Here is a 25,393-nt window from a genome sequence, read left to right as displayed (position 1 = left end):
TGCAACTTTTTTTCAAGAAAACGAGAATTTGTAGCCTGATTTTTTTTTAAAAAAAAACTTGTGTACAGTAGTCTCAGCAGATACCACAGTTTTGGAGTTGAACTCAGTGGTTCCAAAATTCTACCAAATACAGAAAATGAGAAAAGGCACCCATACAGAAATGAGAAAGGAGTCCCCTTAAGGCATGCTGCGAAATTCCTTATTCAATTGAATGTGTTTTGAATTTAACAGGTCTTCTTCAAAGGCTCTGGTTAAAACATGGTCTTCTGTGCTGACTGAGACTGCTTCTTTTTAACCCTTATTTCTGGTGGGCTTAATTCTTTCCACTCCACCATTTAAAGATCCTGCGCACTGTTTCTAGAGACAGATATGTCAGCTGATATTAAAATAGTTGCTTCAGAAACATTGATTTAAGACAGTTCTTTAGAAAGCCAAGAACAGGTTGTCAGTTCAGTGAAGTCATTTGGTACATCTGCAGATACCACAGGAGAACAGTCTACCAGAGGGCCAGGTGACTTGTATGCAGTTAAAGTTCTTTATCAAAGATCTCAACACACATTTGGACTACGTTGGTGGGGGTGAGTAAATTCTTCGATACTCTGTTGAACCCTGGATTCTCCAAGCGCCACTGTAATTTTCCACAGGCCCAAATGATGTGATTTTATTTATTCTGGCTCTTGCAATGATTAGGCAAAATGAAAAGAACCATTTAACATGTTTCTGTTGGGAATTTCCACAAAGTTTGGTTTAGGATCAAGATTTTATTAAGGAGAAATACTACGTTTCATTAAATCCCTGCAGGCCTTAGTCCCTCTAAAGTTTCTTTAGTTAGTAAGATTGCATGTCTCTTTGACAGGCTGCCTTCGAAGAGTCACTGAGCTGTGGGCAGCCCAGCAGTTTAATTGCTTATCTAATTATTTAAGATAAAGAATGGCAAATTTCAAAAAGTCTGTGTAATTCAGAACGGTGTGGCTCACTCCACAGGCCGGTTTCCTTGTCACTGTTTTGGAAATGAAGGACTCAGATGAGATGCAGATTTGTCAAAGTGCCTGACAGCAGAAACGTAATGACAGCATTAGTACGTAAACATTGTATATGTCCATATGTACACATATGTATCATACAGGTGGTTTTTATCAAAGAGCAATTGCTTGTACAAGGGAGTTGGTATAGCTTCGTATTTCACAAGGAAGAAGCCTCTATGTTTTTCCTGTAGATTTGGGAGAGCGTCAGGACATAACAGCAAAATCTTTCATCCCACTAAATCATCGAGCTGTGTTTCGATATACCCAAATATTTGTGCATTAATCTGATTGCACTTACATGGCTTTTGCTCAAAAGATCAGATAGCTACCCTGCTATTTAAAAATAGTGGCACTGGTTCAGTGGAAATCATGTTGATGTATAATCTGTTGCTTGACGGTTGTTTTAAGGCGCTATTTATAGAAATAAACTATTTCTGGTACTGACCAGATTTTGACTTTTATGCCCTCGTGGATCCTTTTCAGCTGCTGTGTCAATCCGTGCATTTGTTCTTAAGGTTGGGGAAAAGGGGAAATTTCTTCCTTCTGTGCTCCTTGGGCTAGACTTGTAGTCTGTGTAGTCTGTCGCTAGGACTCGTCGCCTTTGACTGTGTAGTCACAACTCTTGTGTATAGATTGACACACTGTATCATTTTTGGCTGTCTTGCTTTCTTGTAATAGGTAACCCAAAATGGCTTGGTAAAAAGAAAATGAGTTATTTACAAAAAAGGCTCGATTCTTGAGTTTCACCCTTTAAAGTGGGTTGGCAACATGCGATCCTCCAGATGTCGCTGAACTGCAGCTTCCATTATCGCTCACTATTAACCATGCTGGTTAGAACTGAAGGGAGTTCAGCAGGATTCGGAGATCACACATTATCAATATCTGCTTTATAAGGGTGCTGGGAAGAAATGTTGAGTTTGTTCCAGTAATGGGTATCTTCCATCACCCCACACCGTCTATTGCTCAGATAGAAGTTATACAAGAACATCTGTGTGGAAATGTGGAAAGCGGCTTCTGGAGCTGATTGGACGGGGTTGGAGAGGTGAAATAAACAAGAAATAGAAATCAGCACCCTAATGTGTGGGAAGTAACTTTGGGTAATATTTTGGCAGGAGAAAACAACGCTGTTGTACTGTTCAGAGGAGGCCTTTGAAATCAGTTAACCCACCACAGGATGTAGGATGATATTTATTACTGTCACATCCATTCAAAGGGGCCGGCATGTCCTTTTCGTTTGTTTGCAAAGTTGCCAGAAAAGTTTTAAGTGTCAGCCATTGACTCCATTTTGATTATACACCTGAAGTGACCTGTAATGCATATTCAGTTGAACCTCATCTTGTAGTCCTCTGCTTTCATAAAAACTGACTAGGATGTGGTTCTGAGTAAGCAGATTGGGTTCTGGAGGAAGTAGTACAGAGGCTCTGGCTGCAGGTCACATCCCTGAATGCACTTCTATACAAACAGCTTTGGTTTAGAAAGCTGGTTTGTTGGGGTTAGAAAGCTGGTTTGTTGGGGAACAGGTTTAACAACCATCCTTCTATAGACAGGGAGTTGTTTAGAGGGAGGAGCATTTACTCAATAATCAGCACCCTCTGCAGGCTGAAATTATGGTCTAGTCCAGTGTTTCTCAACCTTGGCAACTTTAAGATGGGTGGACTTCAACTCCCAGAATTCCCCAGCTAGCATATGCATATGCTGGCCGGGGAATTCTGGGAGTTGAAGTCCACCCATCTTAAAGTTGCCAAGGTTGAGAAACACTGGTCTATTCAGAAGCTTACTCTTTTGGGTAATACCTGTGAACTATGTCTTTTCACCCATTGTTAATTGCCTGAGAAGTGATGGATCCACCCAGTTTATTCATTAGAAGTGAGATTTATACTGTCAGCCAGTAACTTTTTTCTTTCTGGTAAGGAAACACTGCAGTTTCATCACTGAGAAGTAGAGGAAGGGAGCAGGTGATAAAAAATTGCAAGTAAAATAACTACTGTGGCCTCTTCCTTTTAAGGGGAATTTTGAGCTTTTGCTGGCTGTGTACTAGAGGTGACCGCATTTTTGTTCACTTTTCACCGCTGCTTCCTTTCTGCCAAATTTTGGGCGCGCGTGTGTCTTATTTTCCTTTGGGGCTAGGAAAAAAATTTGACTTCTGCACTTCAACTTTGTGCTTGGTTTCCTGAAGATCAGATAGGACTGTTACTGTTAAATCTGTCTGTTAAAATTGCACAAACTTCTATTTTTTTTTTTCTCCTTTTTTTGTACTTAGATACAAGCCCATTCACCTGCAGCCAGCTAATCAAGATGAATTGCAAAGAGGAAACGTTAGATATTCCCACAAATATCTGACATTTTAATGCTTTTGGCCCAGTGCAGTTTCCTCTTTCATGCTTTCCTCAGTAAAATTGTTAATTTGCTGTGCACTGGAGGTTTACATGCTGAATAGTGTACATAACATTGCAAATATGTTGAGTTTAAGTAGCCCTGGATGAAACTGATCGAGAAAGGGGCCCACTTGCACATGATGAAATGTGTATTTCCCAAACAAACATGTTTCTGTCTTAACATACCAAAGTTTTCCTGCCTTTCTTGAAAAAGCAGTTGTTATTCTCTGGTATCCGTTCTTGTTTATTCTGTATGTGTCTTTCTGAAAAAAAAGGATGGTTGGATCTGGAAAGGGGATTAAAACATGTAGGGACAAGAATATCTCTGCACTTGGTCATTAGTCACTATTAAATACTCTTACAGGAGTAGTGCCCATTACATTCAGGGGGACTGAATTCTGTATGTATGTAATAGATGGTATTTTAGAGGAATAGTTAAAGGTATATGAATGGGGATTCTCTTGTTTTAAATGATGGGAAGAAATCATAGTCACACTGGCATGTTGTGTAATGCAGTGTTCCACTACTTGGGAATTCACATCTTAGCTAGACATTTGGGGAAGAACAGTCTGGAAAACACCAAGTTGAGGAAGGCTGCTTAAATACCGCAAGGAAGTACTAACAGTATATAACAACTGCAGCTGGATAAATGAATATCGGAGATGTCTGTGAAAAAATATTGATAATTATGTTCTCCATATTAGAAAAAAGTTTTCTGATCAAGATCTTCATAGAAATAAAAATGACAAAACAAAACATCACTAAGACTCCAGTATTTTCCAGGTATTATTCAAAGATAGTGTGCACTGTAAAACAGCTTTATTTTCCCCCTTTAAACAGCATCCTCTCGGAAAATGCAAATGCTTGGGATAATTTATCAGTGGAGATGTTAATCTATCACACACAGAAACATTTCATGCTTCCTAAACATCTATTTTCATATTATGTTTATTATATATCCTAGACCTGTACATTTTTATACCATTTTATGACTTGGTTGATCTATTAAGCAAAAATACCAAGGGAAGCTTTTACAAATCTGTACAGTCTAACTAAATTAAATATATTTAATTTCTTACCAATTTTTGATTATGATCAACCTATTTTCACTGTTCTGGAAATTTTGGCATTTTAAAACCCCATTATTTTCAGGAAGTCCACAAAATACGCTGGGCGTTCGGTGGGGCAGAAGGTTATCAGATAACAGTAATGAGGCCATGAGTATCACAGATATGTATGACATCTATACAACTGCCATTGACCTGTAGGTTGGGAAAGGAATAAATAATTCTAAAATACTTTGAATAAGTCCCGAGTGTTAGAAGAATCCCTGTTGTCCTTCAGAACAAGCAGGAAGGAGCAACAAAATACAGTGTGTCAAGTGTTCTTATGCTAAGGCTCCCTGTTACCATAAAAAGACTATTCATGTTTCAACATGCCACATTATGGGCTTAGCACTCTAATTATGGTCCCAATGTTGCAAGAACACTCAGGGTTGGAAAGCTTCTCTACAGCAGAGTGCCTTATTTGTTGGTTTCATGATTTCAATATGTATGTTGTAAAGTGTGTGCGCTCTCTATTTGTCCCCATTACTGTACCTAATTTAATTGAATAATTCTGTATCAATTAATGTGTTTAAGGTGTCTCTCCCTTGCAAAACAGCTTAAATCCATTTTCAAATTAAATTTAAGAGTATAGTCCCTGATGATTCTGCAGTAATGTCTGAACAACTGTATTCCTTGATTTAGTCTTGGATTTCTTAGCATGCTATAGACTTGGGAGTTTAGCTGCTTCTTGAAGATATTTGGCATAATCAAAACTGAGTTACTGAATTATCCAAACTGTATCCACTGATGATTAGCTGGGGGAAAAGGTGTATTAGGTATAGCAGTTATCTTTCTGAATGTTTGTTCATAATTCACTGAAATTCCATTCCGTGTCTCCTGAGGCATTGGGGTCTTACAAACTGCTTCCATGGAGAGAAAGGCAATGTTTCCTTCGGCCGTAGCTCCTTGTATCTTGAAGAATACTGCTCACCTCAGTCCTTAAATGAAAGGGGAACTTTTCAAGGGGCATGGGAATCTGAACAGTTCCAGTGCCCATGAACACAACTACTTAATGCTTTGGGTTCTGCAGCTCTTTGGATTCTCTGATTAAAATTGACACCTGCCAATTATTACTCTCATGTTAATAATTCTATCAATTAAAGATCAGAGCCTACAACAGATGCTGCTGTCCTTGTAAATAATCTCTGAGGACCATACAGGGACCTATATTGTTTAGCCAATAGAGTAGCAATGGTTTGTAACAGTTTGGTTTTTCTGTGCTGCGGAAAGAAGTCACAGTTGGGGACAAGAAAAATACCTGAGCATCATGGACAAATCAGAGGGCGGTACATGATTTTTGTATTTGCTTTTTCACCGTATTATTCATACCTATTTTGTTTTCATTCTTTTCCTTTACTTCTGTAGCAGCATAGCTATGAGAGAGGATTTTGGTTGAAGTGCTGCCCCCCTTGTCAATTCTCTTGACTGCCGCTGCTTTAGGTTTGGCAGGGGGCTCCAGATGCAAGTTGATCACACCAGCTTCTGGCTTGAAGACTAACAGTGCATTTAAAGTGATACAGCCCAAGCTGTTGGGAGGATTGTGTTGGATCACTTTTGGCACACTCAGGACTTCACGCTCCGTGTGCTGGGAATACTTGATTTCATATTCCTTTATTGGCAAGGTCCTTTTCTCACCTAGGAATGTCTGAATAGAGTCTAATTTTCCTCTTACCCTTTCTCCCTCGGCATTGGCCATCATCGTTGGGATGTAGCTGTAGGGCTTGACGCAGGAAACTCCAGGCTTTCTGCTGCTTGAGATGGGTTCTCCTTCACTGAATTTGCAATCCATGGTTGGCTGTGTTACCCAGGGCACGTTTTTCTTAAGAGCCTTTGACATACTCTGGTGAGATACACTTTTGACTGTTTTAGTTACTCTTGGCTCCTTGGGTGGTTTTTGGATCTTACAGCACGTGAAAGGAGTAGCTCTTCCCCAGCTTTGTTCCTAGTGAAAAAAAGAGGGAACCTTTTTCGTTAGTGTGTAGAAACTTGTAGCTATACCGAAACTATGACTTTTCCAGACCTTAATGTGATGAATTTGGGTACACTTTAAACTGGACACTTTGCCATAGTGTCTTAAAACATTTTCCCATGCCACAAGGATTTCGCTTGAAAAATACTATCTCTCCACCACACTGAAGTTCTCTATTCACTGGAACTGGTTGATAATGGTTAATGGATCTCAAGGACCTGAGAAATTAATCGTGCTCTCTTGGTGAGCCCCCAAAATTAAGGATGCTAACATAAAGGTCTTACATTAATCATTTGCGTGATTAACTGTGTATGTAGAATATGTCTTTTTGTGTACAAGGATTTTCTCTCCTTCTGAAGAGCTGTTGTCCCATGCCACACTACAAATTGCCGTGGGCATTTCTTAATTTAGTGTTGGTCTGTTTATTTACAGTAAAATACTGAAACCTCTCTGTTTGTTTTTTCCCTGGTTAGCATGGGAGGCTATTATCAGGAAAAACAAGTCTTCAGCTTTACAGAACTGGTTTCCATCCATAGTCAGTGATTTCAAATTGGTTAGTACATCTAAAGAGGAGGTCTATATTTTGCCATTTTGCATACTGTAGGGGGTTTTTTTCTCCCCCTTTTTGCATATGTCAGAATGTCTTTTCAAAACAGTCAATAAAAATTCATTTGCTATGTTAAAATCTACTTAATTTTCAGGAGAATTGAAAAGAGTGTGTGTGCACATGTGCATGTATGCTGCTGAAAGTAAGGCATTTGCTATGTATCGTATATGTAGATTTTAAATAAGTATTTTACTTTAAAATCTAAGTAGCTCTGTAGCAACAAATTGTAAAGGTTTTTTGGAGAGCAAGCAAACAATAATAGGGTCTTCGACTAAACAGTGTTAGGTACCTATGATTCCCTCTAATTCCATAGGCATACAGATGTATGTTTATTTAGAAATTAGTCAAACTGGATGAAGTTTTACACCAAACAAGTCTGTAGAAAATTGCCACCTTAAACCTCTCCCCCCAAAATAAGTGAAATATCTAAGTTAATCCTGATCATGCTTTTATCTAGGAGTAATGTCCCACTCTAAATATTCTCGTTATCAGATCCCCTATCTGATTTTTTGTTTATTATAGATACAAAAAACTATAAACTGCTAAGCGTGGTTCCCTAATTTGGCTTTATTTGATACGTATGTAAAAACAAAACAGTTTTTCTTTTTTTTTTCTGGACTGCAGCTACTATTTTATTTTTCATCTCTCATCCATGATGTCAGTTCAGTTCTAATTTCTGACCTTTTTTTTTCCAAAATTGATAGTGGTGCCATTGCCACACCCATTGTAATTAATATAAAATTCATTTTTTAGGACAGATTATCTCACTCTTGAGATTGCTATGGCCAGTTTTGTAACATACCATAGGCAGGCCTGGATTTTCCTGGTCCAATGTAATATAGGATCTTACTGTTCATGGAGACAAACAGCAAGCTTTGTGGCAGATCCCAGAGAATGGAACTGTCTGCAGTAGCTGCAATGTCAACCGATGCATTTTATCAACCAAGCCTGCATGTTTTCTATATCCTTTTCTATGGCGTATAACCATGCCACTTTCAAATTATTGGGGCATAAGCCCTCCAAGTGCATGTTTCTAGGACTGTATTCATTTGCTTAAAGCTAAAAGAAGAGCTTGGCAAGATGATTCTGAGAATTATTTCAAAGGCTATCTGACAGCTGATTGAATATAAATGGATTCCCCGAATCAGGATTTTAGAATGAGATTAGGGATTCCTGCAGTTTGATATCCAGAAATGGCATTACCTTTCTGTTATTCTAAATACACCAGGTAAGGTGTAAGATAATTATGGCAGTTGTTGACAGGAAAATCTCTTGAGCTGAAATACTAAGGAACATGCTGTCACTGTGCATACAGAAAAGTATTTTATTAAAGCTATCTAGACTATAAAACAAGGTGAGATACCTCATTTGGCATGGGAAGAAAAGTCCTAAGCAAGATATATCAGTCAAAATTACATACAAACCAACAACAACAAAAGACAAAAAACCCAACAAGCAAATATTTTGTTCACATATTGACTTATCTACAAATTGTTTAAACATTTACATCAAAAGGCAAGTTTAAAACTAAATTCTTAACAGCACCTAAAAGTGGCTAAGGTTTCTACCTAAAGATGGGAGGGCATTTTTCTAGGTTCTGTTCAGTGAAGCACTGCCCAGTCAAGATGAACACAGCTCATAAACCACATATGGTAACCTACCAGGTACTTGGCAGCGGTTAAACTTACGAGCTGTGCTTGTCTTGGAGGCTCTAAGTGTGCAGCTTTAAAACAAGGCAAGATTTGAGTCAAAGACCCTTAGGAGAGACAAAGCATGTCCTGTTGGTCCTGCAATGATCCTCTCCACATATATGGCCCAATGACCACAAAACAATCTGAATCGGTTTATAGTTACACACCAGAGCAGTGTTTCTCAACCGTGGCGACTTGAAGACGTGTGGACTTCAACTCCACACATCTTCAAGTCGCCACGGTTGAGAAACACTGCACAAGAGGTTGGCAGTGCTAACACTCCCTCTTCAGTGTTATCCTAAATGAGCTGGGTGCGTACACTTTTAACCATGACAAATATTGCAATGAGGTGTCCCCTCACAGCACAGCACAGCACAGCACTTCAAGGCTCAGTGTCTACAGTAATCACTGTTATATAGTAACAGACCAGCAGACAGTTAATTTTTGAACAGAAGTAAGGAGATGTTGTCTCTGACGATGATGATGATGATATAATAATAATAATCCTGTCTGCTTAACAGTGAACCTTCAGTATTTGTTCCCATACAGAGCACACAGGCCAAAGCTATTAACATCTCAACACTAAATTACAATTTAAGAAGTCAGGTCAGCCTAGGAGGCAATGCTGTTAGTGCAACACGGCTGACCGTTAAGGAAGGGAATAGTCCAGAAAGCAGTGGGATCTCCTGGGTTTTTGCCTGATCTCCTTGTTTGCTTCCATTGTAACTCCTGCTTCTAATTTCACTGGCTTTGCCGACATGCGTTCCTTTTGCGTGCAGGAAATGGGTGCTGTGGAGATGCTTGTGTCTTCGTAGCGCAACGGAATTGGTCATGGCTACGCTTTTCCTATCTGGCAAAAAATCATAGTGCCAGTAGGCCTGATCCGAGTTTCTTGAGAGAAAGGACGTCTTGGAAAGCCTCGGGACGAAGGAGGCAAACTCCTGCATTTTCACTTGCTCTTTCGCTGCATTGCACACAGCGTGTATCCTTGGTTCCTCCTTAGGCTTAAAAAACTGAGGGCAGGATACGGTCTCTGCAAAAGCATGGAACATTTTCTCACTTGCCTGGCAATTAACGATCTTACTTTTCTTTGGAGAATTATCCAGGCTGTTTCTGAGAGCTGTATCCTTCAGAGGTGGCAGTACCAGTGATGCTTTAGCAGTCATTTCAGTGCCAGCCTGATGACCCAGAAGAGGCTCCTGGCTCCTTAGCTCTTTGCCTTTGACTGTTTCTAGACTTTGGGGCTTTCCTGGAGACAGAATATTATACTCCTTTATTGGCACTGTTTTCTTTTCTGCTGGGAATAGCAGGTTCTCTTTCATGACAAATAACTTTTTTTCACTTAGAGAAGCATGGGCTTCTTTTAAGATAATTCTTTTCTTTTCTCCTTGGGACATTTGAGTAGAGTGCATTTTGCTATAATCTCTTTCTTTTTTAGACTCATCTGTTGCAGAAGAAGTAGTTGCGGCTGTATGAGAATAAAGCAGAGTCTGTTGTTTTTCTGGCGTGCTCCTCATGGTGGCGCTTGTATTGAACTTGAAATCAGATTTCACTTGAACCATAGTCTTGGGCTCTTGTTCCACACCTTGCGTCAAATCTAAGCAATAGAGGCATCCGTTGACAGACTCACTTGTCCTTGTCTTTCTGGCTCTCTTTTGTGATTGAAGGCAAGCAAATGGGGCTGTTTTGCTCCAGCTTTGGACCTGAAGAAGCAAAAGGAGGAACGCTCAGCAAAAAGGCACTCTTTTGGGGGCCAAAGCTGTTAGAAAATGGCACATAATTAACCAATGAAATTTTAAATGACGGAATAATGAAATGTACTGGTAAAAGCACTATACACTTAAAATTCAAGTCGACTGGATTATTTGAAAAGATGCGGTAGGAACTAAGTTCTGAGACTGTTCAAAATCACTTCTATTTATCCAAGGAAGCATTTAGCAACCCATTTGGCAAATCTGGAATGAAGCACTGTTCAGGATTTGACAGTGGCTCCAACCTAGCACTCTCATGGCATTTGTTCTCCCTCTTTCTACTTAAAATCATGCATACTACCTTGCACCAAAATGTCAGGCTGCTCCAGGGAGGAAGGGAAGCATGGTATCCTTGGAACAGACCCTGAAAGATTACACGTAGTCCTCGACTTACAAGCATAATTGGGACTGGAACGTCCATTGCTAAGTGAAGCAGTTGTTAATCGTGCCTGATTTTATGACCTGTTAAGCAAATCCAGCTTCCTCCATTGACTTTGCTTGGCAGAAGCCAGCTGGGAAGGTTGCAAATGGCGATCACGTGACCCTGGAACGCTGCAACCGTCATAAGTGCAAGCTGGTTGCCAAGCACCTGAAGTTTGAACACATGACTGCAGGGATGCTGCTGTGGTCATAAGCGTGAAGACCAGTTGTAAGTCACTTTTTTCAGTGCTGTTGTAACTTCGAATGGTCGCTAAACAAATGGTTGCAAGTCAAGGACTACCTGTATGCCGAAAGGAAGTTGATCACCGCACACAACCGTCTGTTTTCTGGATCACGATTGTTTACCTGTAACGTGTCCTCCCTTTCATATACAACTGGAGGAATCTGAAATTGCCCACTATAGTATAAAAATCCTGGGCTGTCTCTGACAGCATTCAACAACTGCAGACTGCTTCTGTTTGTATTCATTTGGCTTCCTTAATTTTATTTAAAATATTTTTATCCCACTTTTCAAAAAGTGAAGCCACTCGCAAAGTTCACGAACAAGCCGTATCGAAAACAATAAAAACTGCCGCCTCAACGAAAGGCACCTCTAACAATAGCCAAGGTGTCAGGCCCAGCCCAAGAACGACAAGGAATCAATCCAGCCAAACTTTGGTTCTTTATTTGCTCACACCATACAGACAGAATCTTGCCAGACTAAAGCTACTCTGCCTAACCTAAGGGGAAAATAACCTGGGAGGCCCTAGGGTGGGGCTACTCTGAACCCCTTAGTCCTCCCACGTTCCAGCTCTGGACTGTGTTTTATCTCACTCCCCTCCTTGGAATGTGCTCCCTGCTTCCTGAGAACCAGCGGCACTGCTGAAATCCACCACACAGCCTGTGCCTCTCCTTACAAGCCCAGAACAGTCCTTACGTATCAGTTGAAAAAATAAGATTCGGAACAGATGCCAGACCTGTCTCCCTGGAAATAATATTCTACAACCAAGAAACTGCTATCTCTGTGTTCACCCTCCTACCCTCTGAAGTAGGAGGCATCTGAAGCAAAACTTTTAGTTAATGTTGTAATGTTTGGGCAGGATCATATGTGTAAGTGAGTGGACTTCAGATTTCCTAGTCAGAAACTACGGGGAAGGTGGGGTGTAATATGAATTACATATCGCCAGTTGATTAACTTCTATAAAGTAGTGGCTAGTCACAAAATGGCTGTCATAAGGGCCTGGCTGGATGCAGAGGACAGGATACTTGTTCAAGACATTGTATACAAGGGAGAGACTAGGAGTGCTGCTCAGGTCCTGTAATGGTATGTGGGAATGGCCTTGGGAGACAGGGCAAAGAGATGCTGCCTTGGAAACGGTAAGGTAAGAGACCGCATAGCCTGCAGCTGCATAACGGGTGGAGAAAGAGGCTCAGAAGGGACCCTCCCTAGTTTCTAGGGCTGTAAGGAAGACCAGGGGTAGGGAGGGATTATACTTTCAGATCTGCAAGATTCTGTCAATGTAGCTTTACAATAAAGTAGAAATAGTTCATCCGGTTGTAGTTCCTGTCTGGTTTACCCCACGAGGCCGACATCAACCTTGCAAGTCTGAAAATACAATTCTCTCCCCCCACATCCCCTTTACCGCCTGAGAAACGGGGGGGGGGGGGCGGGGGTCCCTTCTGGGCCTCTTGCCCTGCTCACTATCCAGCCGTGGGCTCTGCTGTCTCTTACCTGACCCTTCCCTTGGCAGCGTCTCTTCACCCAGTCTCCCAAGGTCTGTCTCATATACCGTTACAGGTGCAAAGCCTCATATTTTACTCTTCCCAATAGCAGAAATAAGACACGGATTTCGCCAAAGACAAGCCAATTAATCTAAAAAAAAAAAAATTTTTTTTTCAAATTACTTCCATCTTCAACGTTATTAGAGCGCTCCCCCACAAATTAATTGTCCCTAGTGAATTACCCAGATCTATTCTTGCAACTTCCATTCATGTCCCTCTGCTGACCAACTCCGTTTTCCCCATCTCTCTCTGTCTTTGGAACATGCACGCACATGTGGAAGCGCACTGATCCCTACTCAGCCCCCACAGACCCCATTCACCTTCCCCGCATTTGCCTCCCTCCTTCCCAGGTCCTTTTTAGCTTATTCCAGCCAAGCTGTCCTGCAAGCTGCTGCCCTCCATGCCCCCCAGAGTTTCATGCCCTCCCCATGAGCTCCATGGCCTTCCTTGCCCCCCCCCCAAAAAAGTTTAACAGATCCCCATTTTTTCTGCAGGAGATAACCACAAGCGTATGGGAATGACCTATTATGACTTATTAGGCTTAGATAACAACTGAAACAGCTGAAGGGATTGGTGGCACATATCAATAGACTACCTTATTTTTGCACTTTAAAAAAAAAAAAGGAATCCCTGCTGCCTCACAGTAAGAATTGCCATCACCTAAATTCTCACTTACTGCTTCCTCCCATCCTGTTCCATTCACACACTCCAAGGGCCTTTCCTCTTGCTCCTTTACACTATTGCTGATGCTCAAAAGCGTGTAAATCTGATTCCTCTCCCGCCTCTCATTTGGGTAGATGCAGCAAGTCCTGACTTCCACGTTTCTCGTCTTTGCAGCGGCTTCTTCGGAATAGCTTTCACTTTGGCTTTGTCCAGGGGAATTCATTACAGTTGCTGTCATTGCAGGTTGCGCGCCTTCTGCCTACGGGTGGAGGATTATGGGTTTTATATCAGCATAAAGGAATTAAAGCAGGTATTACGGTTTGTTATTGTTTTAAGTGGGTTTTGTTGGTGCCGTAGCGCACAGATCATCGGGTAACCTTTGTCTTGAACGCTGTACTCCCTCTTAATAGCCTCGTGGGCTAACAAATGTGCTAAATAATGTTTATTATAGGACCCTCTACCCTGTATTTCCTCTTGAGAAAAATATTTAGCACAGTTTAACAGACTGTTCCTTAAACGCACCCCCAGCTCCAGCCCCTGTCCCCGAAAACACCAAATATGATAAAAGGACAGATCTCCTGCCCCCTTTCAGGGTTGATGTGGATGAAGTAAGGCCTCCTTCCCATGAGTTTGGCGAATCGAAATCCAGGGCAGGGATGTCTCTCGAAGGTCTTTGGGGCTTCTCCTCTTGTGGGCTGGGGACATCCCCAGGTCTTTCTTGTCCCACCCTCCCTTAAACCGACATTCCTACTGGAACGCAAACCATTGATTCCCAAGAGACGGAGCAAGTATGTTCACACCAGCTGAACACTTGGGATTGGTTGGATCTGGCCCAGCCGTCCCTGTTTTCCTCTCCCACCTCTGTCTTCATCCTAGCTCAGCAGCCGTCCCTTCCAAGGCTCTGGCCCTCTCATTGCAAGAGGGCCTTGGGGGGCAGCCCCCCTTTGACCCCACAAATCTCCACCGGCCGCCTGGCCTTCAGGGTCCCACATCTTACTATGGCCAGGGCACAAATGGTGATGGCTTGAACAGGTGCCAGGGCAGAACATGTGGATGGCCTTGAGTGCGTGTGCGCACACACACACACACACACGCACACACACGGTTTCTGGGAACGTGGCCAGAGGCACCCTTGCACTTTGCCCAGGGCCTCTTCAACTCCCCCCTGCTGTGGGGAAGGCACTCTGCGCCTGCTCAGGAGCATCCTGTCGTCCGGGGCTGGAGGGAAAGGGGCCCCGTTTTGTCCCCGGCTTTCCTCGGAAGCCGTGCCGGGCAGGGGCAGGGCTGCCGTTCCCTTGGCAGCGCTCTTCCGCTGCCCAGGAGCATCTCCTCTGCGGCGGCTTTCTCGGCAGAGACTCTGCACGCGGCCGGGACAACCGTCATCTCGGCGCTCCCGCGGCCGGGGCGGCCCTCTGCCCGTGCTCAGGAGCCTCTGAGCTCCGGGAGGGTCGGGGTTGCCTCCGCTTTCGGAGGAAGTGGTGCGGGGGGGGGAGGCCCTCTGCACCCGCCCAGGGGCGCGCTCGCCTCCCCGGACTCACCCCATAATCCCGCGTGCCGTCCGGCCGATCCTCGGGCTCGCTCCCTTCCCTCCGCAACGCCCGTGTCCCGCCGCCGAGAGCTCCGCCGCTCAAGGGGGAGGCGAGCAGGACGTCGCGGCCGCCGAGGAGGACGGGCTCGGCTGGCTGGCGTCGCGCGCCGGCGCTGCCGGGGGAGACGGGGCCGCCGATGCGATCACAGTCCCCGCGCCGCCCCCCGCCTCTGTCGTCGTCGTGGTCCCCGCCGTTGCCGGGCGACGGGAGCAGCCGGCGGGGAGGAGGGGCCGAGCCCCTCGGTGGAGGGGGGGCTTTCGGGGAGGAGGAGGAGGAGGTCTCACCTTCCTCATCCCCATCCCCATCCCAGGTCCGGAGCATCTTCAGATGGCAGGCCAGGGTTACAGAGCCCCTCTCTTTGCAACCCAGGAAGTCCAGGAGGGCAGAAGATCGGGGGATAAACTGAGAGAGAAGGGGGCCTGTAAGGAATCGTGGCTTCAGTTTATCCATGTATGTACAGTATGTCTGCCAATACACATTTTTCAAAACGTTTTTGTTCTCTTTCTGTTTTAGTTTTTCTCTTTTATACCTTTTATACATCCTTCTTTTCCTTAGTTTTTTGTGGAAGGAGGGAGGGGGGGGGGGCTTTCCTGAGCTGTCGTCAGGTCATAAGAGGCACAGAGTGAGCTCTGGTGATGAAGTGAGCTGCAGCCCAGGACAGCTTGTGCCTTTTAATAAAATGGGTTAGCAGGAAGGGGGGCTACCAGACCCCCGATTCTTTGCAACCTGGAAGTCTTGTTTTTGTCATTGTTATGCCAGCATAATGCCTAATATTGTGGCTGAGGTTAGAAAATGGGCGAGGTTAGAAAAGTTGACCCAGATGCGCTAGTTTTGTTTTACCAGGATTTGGTACTCTGAAGAAAATGGGCATCCCCGCCAGAATCATTGCCTATTTGCCCCTAAGTATGTCCTATTAAGGTCATTAGGACTTAATCCCGGATTAGCATTCATAGCTGCTTTCTTTAATCGTGCCCTTCCTATGCGCTGGCCTACAATGTCCAAAACCCTTAGCCAAGTCTAGTCGTAATCCAGGACATGGGGAAAACTGTTGCATACGGTAGGACTTTACCATTTATTCATTATACTGCGTTTATGTCCTACTTTCCTTCTAAGGGGCTCGAGGCATATAAGGAGCTCTAAATAAAATTATGTCAATCTCTTTTGGATACGCCCAAATGATTCCCAGTGATCAAACATGTCCATTTAAAAGCTCTACCTTAATTCTACTAATAATCCAGAGGGTTCAAAGTATCTTAATACCGTACTCGACCCCCAACCTGTTGTCTCCTCTTTTCAGGAGAGAAATGCTGATGAGTCCACTTTATCCCACCACAACCATGTACGGTAAATTAAACGAGATAGCAGATGGAAGGCCACAGTCAAGCAGTGAATGTCATGGTGGGGGAGAGTTGAGAAGATGATTGACCTGACTTCCCATCCAATCCAAGATCAGTACTTCCATTTCATCACAACACACCAACAAAAATTAGGGTTCCCACCCATATGACATAGGCAAAACAGGGTTTAGTTTGTAGTTTGAAACAATTATGATTGATGCTGTGATAAATCAACTGTGAGCATAGTAACCTATAATTGTCTATGTGAAAGTTCTTGTTCTCCAGCTGTTTTTTTCCTTGAGCTCATAACCATTAAAAATAAGGACAAGCTGAATCCATAATGAGGGTTTTGTTTTTGTTTTTTGGAGAGAGGTTCCAAAATGTACAGTCATAAAAAGGAACAGATGGCAACAACAAAAAAGCTACACAACCTGAGTATCACTATGGTTGACCAAAACGTCAACGAAAGTGGGGATTTTTTTCTTAAATGGGAGAATAAAAATATTTCAATCATAAATATTTTCTGGTGAATCTCTTTTTTTAATCAATCGTTTGATTTTTTCCCCCACCCTTCCTGTTTCCTTCTGTAGTATGCTAAACCCCTGGCTACTGGGATATCATTTCAAAATTTTCCTTTGTGATCATGAACTCACCAGCTTGGTCCACTTATCTCAGGCCTGCAGTTCAACCGTTAAGGGTTTTGTTAAACAAGGGCTAGATAAATGTTGAGATTTTATTATAAACATTAATTGATATAGGAAATGCAATTAAACAGATACACATCGTTTGGAATCTAGCGCATCTGAAAATCCTTTTTAGAAAAGCACGGAATTTAATAGTAGTTACAAAATGTGACCATGCGTCACCAAAATAGTGTCACCTAGGAGATGTTAGCTCAGCTTTCTGTGGGGTTGTGAGCATGGAACATTTTCTTTGAAGGCAGAAAGCGGTTGTGAATGTCTCATTAGCCTAAGTAACAGTAGAAGTGTGATCAAAGTAAACCTCCTACTAATCTTTACTCCCTCTCCTGTATGAGCAAGAATTTAATTGCTCCATGATTTTCACGATTAGCAAAACACAATCCTCATGAGTCGCAAAAGAGCTTTTTTGGCAAGCGATAAACAATAAAAGTTTTTTTTTTACCAAAATCAGTTTGAAATGATGGTTTGTTTCCATTGTTAAAAAGTCTGTACATTTCTCCTTAGCTAATGCAACAGGCTCTGAGCTTGTTTACCCTAACTTGTGACATCTGTCGCAGAGGATTATGGTATGTACAGACCTAATGTTAAAACAGGAATTGCAGTGGCTTTCTCTTTCACCAGTTGACCCGGGCTTCTCCTTTCCCATACAGTGTAGGTGGCATCTGTACATATGAGCTGTGTTTCTCAACATTGGCAACTTTAAGATGTGTGGACTTCAACTCCCAGAATTCCCCAGCCAGCACCTTAAGGTTGCCAAGGTTGAGAAACACTGTATTAGTTAATCAAATGCTGGCTCAGTTACAAATTCTGCTTCTTTACCCCTCCTGAATATTTCAGGTGACACAAGACCTTTTCCAAAAGCAGTAGGTGGAGATTCTCCTGATTAAAATAAGTCTGTAGCTGTACTCAGAAATTTGCTTGGAAACCATGTCTTCCGAACCAGGTTAACACAAAGTCCAGTGTTGTATTTCCCAATAGTTGGCTTGCAGTATGTAATTTTTATGGAAGTTGTAATCCTGGTGTATATACTGCAAGCCAACTATTGGGAAATACAACACTGGACTTTGTGTTAACCTGCTACAATTTTTGCAAGTCTTGAACACAGGTAGTCCTTGTTTAGTGACCACCATTGGGACCGGCAACTCGGTGATTAAGCGAAGCAGTCACTAATTGAAACTGTCACTGCTTACGATCTTACCAGCTTTCCTTTCCTTTACAGAACTGTGAAGGTCATAAATCTGAGGATTGGTTGTAAAGCTACTTTTTCATCACCATAGTCACTGCAGGGTCACTAAACAAGGCAGTTGCTAAATGAGGACTACCTGTACCACTGATTGTTCTGAGTAGACTTAAAAGAGGTATGGTCCAAAGCATCTGGAGAATGCCAGGTTGGGGGATTTATGAATCAATGAGGAGAGGGAAAGGGAGGGAGAACAGATCCTTCATTCTCAACCTGAGACTGCTGGTTTTCCTACCACCCTCTTCTTAATCCTGCGCTTTTAGCAGGAACATTTCTGCAAAGAAACCACTTTGGGGAGCAATGATATGACTGATATTTACACAGGCAAAGGGGTGTTCCATGCTTTAGGCAAAACGCTAGGGCATAATGAAAAGTGAACCAAAACCTTTTAGAACCCCTTGGCTTACCTTCTTTTAGATCTTCTCTGTTCCCTAATATCTCCTGCATGTCAGAAACGAGCCTTTGAGGGGGGGGGAAATCTGGAAGACCACACAACACTACTGGAATAAAAATGTAGCAACTCCCCATCTGAACCTTTCAACTGAAAGATGTGGCTGCTTAGTTATTGCTGGAGGATCAAGGCAAGGGGTGCACAATGGTTCTTAATAAGGACAGGTCACATCTACTGAAAACCCCTGGCTTCCCTAAATGGCTTCTCTCATAAATGATACATGGTTCCCTCTCCCTCAATATGCTCCCATCAATGCGTTGGGCGACATCAGGAAGAAGCCAGGTTGGGAAAGGCCAACCTGAGCTCTTAATCGCCCCTATAAGCCTGGCCGCTGTTTATATTCTGCACTCAGGGTTACCCTTCCTGGGCCCCAATCTTATGAAGAGAGCTAGGGCTGGCAGCAAGCTGCCTCTGCAGTTGTTCTGAAGTTATGGCCCGTGGCTGTCCTCCAAGTTGAACTTCTGCTGGCCAGCCAGCAAGGCTGATGGCAAGAGATTGTGGGTTTAGCCTGAAGCATCTGGATGATACCCAGTTGCCTATCATCAGCTGACAGCAATAGAGTTTGCTAGGAATATTTTAGAGCAGTGTTCCTCAACCACAGCAACTTTAAAATATGTGGACTTCAACTCCCAGAATTCCCCAGCCATGCTGGCTGGGGAATTCTGGGAGTTGAAGTCCACATATTTTAAAGTTGCTGAGGTTGAGGAACACTGTTCTAGAGAAGATGTAAAATCCTACACCAAAAGAGAGATCGTGTCTGGTTCTGTTGTGTTGCTACTATAAAATGCCCGTTTTAGCTATTCCTAGTCATTTATTTTTTAAAAACTAAGGCTTCATTTCATGGCTTGCTGAGTTTGCCTAGAAACCACTCAAGGTTGAAGCAAGGTTATATAATCTTCTAATTAAAAAAAAAAAAAACCATGGGAAACTTTGGGGGGGGGGTGTCAAAAAAAAATTCAGAAGAGGTTTCTGTGAAGTCTTTACTAAATGTTCAATTATCCCTCCAATAAATAGAGTAGAATCAAATATATTCAGTAAAAATTGAAAAAAGCCATTAGCATAGAATCTTGGAAAAGAAGAGGCGTTAAATAACACTGTAATCAGAATTCCTTTCACCTATAATCCCTAAGGGTTACTGTAATTGTGAGACTTAGCAATGTAAGAGAAAAATTCAAATTCTGACAGGTTGAATAACTTGCTAAAATGTTCCTTTCTACTTGAGCCAAATGCTTAAGTGATTCTAATATCCTGTTCACCATTCCCGGTTTAAATATATGCACATTATTGGAAATCTTTAATCAGCTGGACGAAAAAAGCAGTGGCAAACACTTCCATACTGTTGCTAAGTAAGCAATGTGCTCAGGGAATCCCCAGGAACAAAGCACCATTTGAAGGAGGCTTTGTGTTCTGCCTCTGGTGACTTAGAGCATCACCCAAACATGGCTGAGGTGACAGAAAGCATGTACTCATCACTGCTACCTTGGCATGGTGATTGACTGAATGGCTCTAGTGAGGATCCCATCTCAGTATTTTTTTAAAAAAAATTATACCGCCTTTATTATTTTTTTATAAATAACTCAAGGCAGCAAGCATACCTAATTCTCCTTCCTCCTCCTATTTTCCCCACAACAACAACCCTGTGAGGTGAGTTGGGCTGAGAGTGAGCGACCGGCCGGCTTTTATGCCCTAAGGCCGGACTGGAACTCAGTCTCCTGGTTTCTAGCCTGGAGCCTTCACCACTAGACCAAACCATTCTGCCATGAAGATGGCAGAATGGTATTCCACCATTGGCACCTTCTCTGGATCCCCACCACAAACAGGAAGTACAGCAGAACCTTGATACGATGGAACTTGGTCTAGAAGACAAAGTGGACTTTAAAAAAAAATCACTGTGCCCCCTCCCTCTCCAACAGACTGTTAATTTTAGGGTCTGTCCGTTAAAATCAAGAGTTTATTGTATATGGCACTGTTGATGTCGATTGCATGATGATGAAAAGGATGCAGGTTGATACAAAGGATAGAAATCTAGATTTCTGCAACACTTAGATTTCCACCCACCCCCCAGTTTCTAGATGTTCCAGAAGAGCTTCCTTGGCAAGGCACAGCTTGCAGGTGTTGAAAATAGTCGCTGCTTGAGGCAAGGAACTAGACAGCTCCATCTGCAGCCAGGGGAGAATGGCCTCTATCATGGCCAAAGGCTGCAAACTACTTTAGGGGAGCTGCACAATAAAGCATCTTCCTCCAGAATTAGCCACCCAAATCACCCCTGAATGTCCTTTTTATCTGAATCTGCTAGTGCAAGATCACTAATGAAGACTGTTAAAAAGGCCTAGATGCACAAACCAGGGAATTGGCTTCCAGGATTTCCTCTCATTGAGGAATATTTCGTTTTTATCTTTATTCCCTGAACTTCCTTAAGAGTGAGAAAGGGCAGTAAGCATTTCTTTCCAGGATCTCTTCCACTCTCCACCCCAAAATGCCGATTTGGGCACCTACAGCTTTCTATAGGATACTTCTACAAAATCCAACTGCTAGAATAACGTCCAGATGGGAAGTGACTCAGAAGTAGGAAATCAGCTCTACTGAAGTCATGCCTCTAATTCAGATGAAAGTCACGTTTTCCCTCCCACCAACTGCCCAGATTTTTCTCCCATTTCCTACGTCACCGCCATTGAGTTAAAACCTCAAGAATACAGGAGGGTTGGATTGGCACAACTTCACCAGCCTCCCACAAAATGGGTAGTGCGTGTTCTGCCTGTCCCACGAACCAGGGCGTCCTTCGCGTTTGATCATTTCGTCTGTAAACGGGAACTGCGTTTTGTTCCCCCAAGTTTGCCAGCCAGCTGCAGTACAGGAGGAATTCCCCTCTTTCCGGGGAGCATCTTCGCCACCCTAATCGCCCACTGCGGTTTAAGCCGTCTGAGTCCCATCCCTCGCCCTCTTGCAGAAAGGGGCCCTGTCCCGAACCGGGACCCCCGAGCCAAAGCGGGAGAGCCAGCGCTGGCGACTGCGCAGGGATGGCGCCGGCCGAAGCGGAGCCCGCTCGCACGGGAAGGCTGGCGGGTCGGGGCCGCCGCCAAGCCACGTAGGCCCGGCCGCGGAGAGCGGGAGGCTGCCCCTGCGGGGGATTCCCACGCGCCGCCCTCGCCCGGATCCCCGTCTGAAGGACGCGGGGAGGGCAGCGGAGGACGAGCGGCCCGAGCCGGCGAGGGAGGCGGGGGCAGGAGGCAGAGCCGAAGGGGCGGCGAGGCCGACCGCGGCCCGGCGCGCCTCTAGCTGACTGCAGGGCTCCGCGACGTCAGTAGCCGCAGAGGCAGCGAGCCGCCCGAGAGCCGCGGCGCGCCGGCAATCGCAGCGCCGCCGCCACCGCGGGGAGCAGCAGCAGCAGCGCTCGCTCCAGGCCCCCGCTCGGCGCTGCTCCCGCGGGAGCCGCGGGGACCCTCGTCCGAGCGGCTCGCGGTCGCGGGGAGAGGCGCCAAGCCAAGCCATGCCCGGCCGAGCAGCGCCGGCAGGAGCCGCCGAGTGACCCCGCCGAGGAAGCCCGCCCGCAGCGCCGAGATGGAGAAGGCCGGCTCCCTGCACGCGTCGGTGCCCACGCCGCCACCGCGGCTCTACCTCCCGCGGAACTTCAGCTGCACCGCCTGCCTCTACGGCAGCCTGGCCGAGCAGTGCAAGGGCGGCTGCAGCCCCGAGCTCGAGGCGGTGGAGCCGCTGCCCCTGCCCGCGCCCTCCTCGCCGCCCGTCACCCGCGAAGCCGAGGCGGCCCGGCCGCCGCCGCCGCCGCGCTCGCCCTCGCCGCCCCTGCCGTCGCCACCGCCGGCCTCCCGCGGCAGGGAGCCGACGCTGCCGCCCGTGCCGCCCAGCCCGACCCTGCGCCGGCGCGCCAAGTCGCTGCCCACGCCGGGCGAGCGGGGCCTCCGGCCGGCCCTGCAACACAGCCCGTCGCGCCGCAAGACGGTGCGCTTCGCCGACTCGCTGGGGCTGGAGCTGACCGCCGTGCGCCACTTCTGCCAAGCCGACGTGCCGCGGGTGCCGCCGCCACCCGCACCGCTCGCCGCCACCCCGCAGCCGCGCGGCGCCGACCTGCTCAAGACGCGCAAGCCGCCGGCGCTGGGCGAGCTGGAGCCGGTGCTCTTCGGGCCGCCAGCGCCCGTCCTGGAGCCTCTCTTCCCGCCGCAGCCCGGCGCGGGCGCGGGGTTCGCGGAGCGCGTGCGGCAGCACAAGGTGCGGCTGGAGTGGGTGCGCCCCGAGGCGGCCGGGCTGCGCGGCGCCGTGCGCGTCCTCAACCTGGCCTACGAGAAGGCCGTCTCGGTGCGCTACACGCTCAACCGCTGGGCCAGCTGCAACGAGGTGCCCGCCGCCTACCTGCCGCCGCCCGCCGCCGCCCACGACGGCCAGACGGACCGCTTCGCCTTCCACCTGCCCGTGGGCGCCGGCACCACGCTGCTCGAGTTCGCCGTCCGCTACCGCGTGGCTGACGCCGAGTACTGGGACAACAACGACGGGCACAACTACAAGCTGCGCGGCAGGCAGCGGCCCGACAGCCACGAACCCGATGGCGGCGGCGCCTGGATCCACTTCATCTGAACCGGGCTTGGCTCGTGCCTCGCCGGGACGCCCCGACAGAAAAGCAGGCGCCTTTCTTCGACGGGGTGACGGCAGGAGCGTCCCTTGGAGATGGGACGGGGAGGAGGATCGAGGAGCGCGGAAGCGGTGGACGCGACACCCCCCCCCCTTTTTTTTTTTTGTAATTTTATTGCTAACGTGGAAAACAGCTCTTCGGTTGGCAACTCTGCGCGGAAAAATCGTTGCAGAGGAGAGGCATGACGGGGGCATCCCCTGTCCCGCCTTGTCTGCGCGTGGTGTGGTTAGTGCTTGGATGGGAGACCACTGGGAAATCCCATGGAGTAGGCTAGATGAGGAAATTGACAACCAGTAGAAGTCAACATTGGGACAAGTCACCTGGAGTCAAGCTTGACTCAAAGTACATTATGTCTTTCCTTCCCTTTTGGGGGTGCGTTTTCCAAGAGGTCAGGAGGGGCTGAGTTGTTCCTTTTCATCTCTGACTTGCCCCCTACCTAACCTGCAGGAGACCTCTTCCTTTTTCCAGCCCCTTGATTTGCCATTCTAGGGATGCCTAACCTGAGTAAATCCTATTAAATAGCTGACTTCTCCTTGAAATGCCTGGTCCCTGCTATTTAGAATGGCAGGGGGCAGCCAAAACAGCTCCCTCCTGTCTTAGAAGAAAATAAAATTCCTCCATCATGGAAACTGTGAGAATGAAGGCAAATATTTCTGCTTTCTCCTGTACAGGTCCCTTTTCTAGGGGAGGATTTCAAGAGGGAGGGGAGGGGAGCCTGTTCCACCATATGACCCTTTTTCTGAATCTGAGATGGTACAGCCCAGGTAAAAGTTGCCCAGGTGGTTTGAAATTCCGGCCTTTGGTGGAATTTACCCCATCGCTTTCCCCTTAAATGAAATCTTCTCCTAGATGAATATCAGGGACAACCATATCTGTGTTCCTACAGGGGGGTCATAGGGGGCCTCCCTCAGATTGGCTGGAGGCTAGTGACATCACAAACCGATTTCCCCCTCCTCCTTAAAATTGTTTTTTCAGCCTCCCCCAAAGCTGTTGTACCCTTTTTCATGGACTTCAGTTCCCATAACCCAAGGACAGCCAGCATGTCCTTGGGACAGTGTTTCTCAACCTTGGCACCTTTAAGATGTGTGGACTTCAACTCTCAGAATTCCCCAGCATATGCTGGCTGGGGAATTTTGGGAGTTGAAGTCCACACATCTTAAAAGTTGCCAAGGTTGAGAAACACTGCCTTGAAGAGCTGATTGTCTGACATGTATGAAGAACATCAGATGGAGGAAGTTTGATGGAACAGATTTTTTAAAAAAATGCAGCCAGCAGTGGAAAGAAGAAAAAAAAAAAAACAGCAGAGCCCTGGATCACAATTGCTTCGGAAAGCATCCCAAGGTCTGGGGAAGGGGCAAAAAGATTTCCTGTTTTGCATGCCTGCCTGCCCTTCCTTGCAACCTTCGTCTAGTGTTGGCTGTGTAGATGACCTCAGCTAACTGTTCCAAGCGAAGAAGCTGCGTGCGAGCAGCTTTGTCTGCCTCTGTTCTTGCTCCAGTTTCACGAATCTTGGGGTTGCGCTTCTGTTCCACCGAAGGCTCTGCACCCTCGTGCCTGAAAGGTTATCACTGAGATTTTTCAACATCTGGGAACCTCTGACGTTATTCAAATTCCCACAGCCTTCTCTATTTCAAGCTGGTCTGGACCGTAAGACCTTGTCTAGTGTTCTCACGGGTACCTTTTTGTCTGCAAATTCTTCCCTTGCTGTCACTGAGTTGTGAGATGCCCCTGATTTATATATATACCACCAGATGATATTTTCAAAAAGTGTGTGTTTCCAAGTTAAATACAGATGGTCTATATTTTATATTTTGAGAATTATAACTGGGGGAGGGCAGGGGAAGAGAGAAGCTGATTCAAGCTTCCTTTAGAGGAAGAGCATGCAACTATTCAGAAAGACATGTTGTAATGACTGGCAAGGCCTGCTGTTCATATGACACATGTTTCCTCTTTTTTTTCTCCCTTGATTGTTACAAAACCTTAAGATCTTAGGCCAACCTGTAAAGGAGTGAAAATGGCTTAATACTATTGTTGAGGAGGTGTT

General features: G+C 45.6%; 2 protein-coding genes across 2 annotated transcripts; one reads left to right on the top strand and one right to left on the bottom strand.

Moving 5' to 3' along the window:
• Positions 1-8,950: 8,950 nt before the first annotated feature.
• C11H16orf46 (chromosome 11 C16orf46 homolog) lies at positions 8,951-13,653 on the bottom strand. The gene is made up of 2 exons (XM_063312813.1): positions 13,403-13,653; positions 8,951-10,476 (listed from the first exon to the last, which is right to left on the bottom strand). The coding sequence occupies exons 1-2, from the start codon at positions 13,625-13,627 to the stop codon at positions 9,376-9,378; spliced, it is 1,326 nt and encodes a 441-aa protein (XP_063168883.1). The 5' UTR covers positions 13,628-13,653; the 3' UTR covers positions 8,951-9,375.
• Positions 13,654-22,222: 8,569 nt separating this feature from the next.
• LOC134504139 (protein phosphatase 1 regulatory subunit 3E-like) lies at positions 22,223-23,323 on the top strand. Its single transcript, XM_063313180.1, has one exon. The coding sequence runs from the start codon at positions 22,266-22,268 to the stop codon at positions 23,292-23,294; it is 1,029 nt and encodes a 342-aa protein (XP_063169250.1). The 5' UTR covers positions 22,223-22,265; the 3' UTR covers positions 23,295-23,323.
• The last annotated feature ends 2,070 nt before the right edge of the window (positions 23,324-25,393 follow it).

This window comes from Candoia aspera, chromosome 11 (assembly GCF_035149785.1).
Source record: "Candoia aspera isolate rCanAsp1 chromosome 11, rCanAsp1.hap2, whole genome shotgun sequence".
Taxonomy (NCBI): domain Eukaryota; kingdom Metazoa; phylum Chordata; class Lepidosauria; order Squamata; family Boidae; genus Candoia; species Candoia aspera.
This window is presented reverse-complemented; position numbering and strand designations above follow the sequence as displayed.

What these genes read in the sequence shown, in the direction of transcription:
- C11H16orf46 (XM_063312813.1), bottom strand. Translation starts at nt 13,627, where the DNA reads ATGACAGCAACTGTAATGAATTCCCCTGGACAAAGCCAAAGTGAAAGC. An exon ending in GAACAGGATGGGAGGAAGCA is followed by an intron (nt 10,477 to 13,402) that starts GTAAGTGAGAAT and finishes TTGCTTCTTCAG; the next exon opens with GTCCAAAGCTGGAGCAAAAC.
- LOC134504139 (XM_063313180.1), top strand. Translation starts at nt 22,266, where the DNA reads ATGGAGAAGGCCGGCTCCCTGCACGCGTCGGTGCCCACGCCGCCACCG.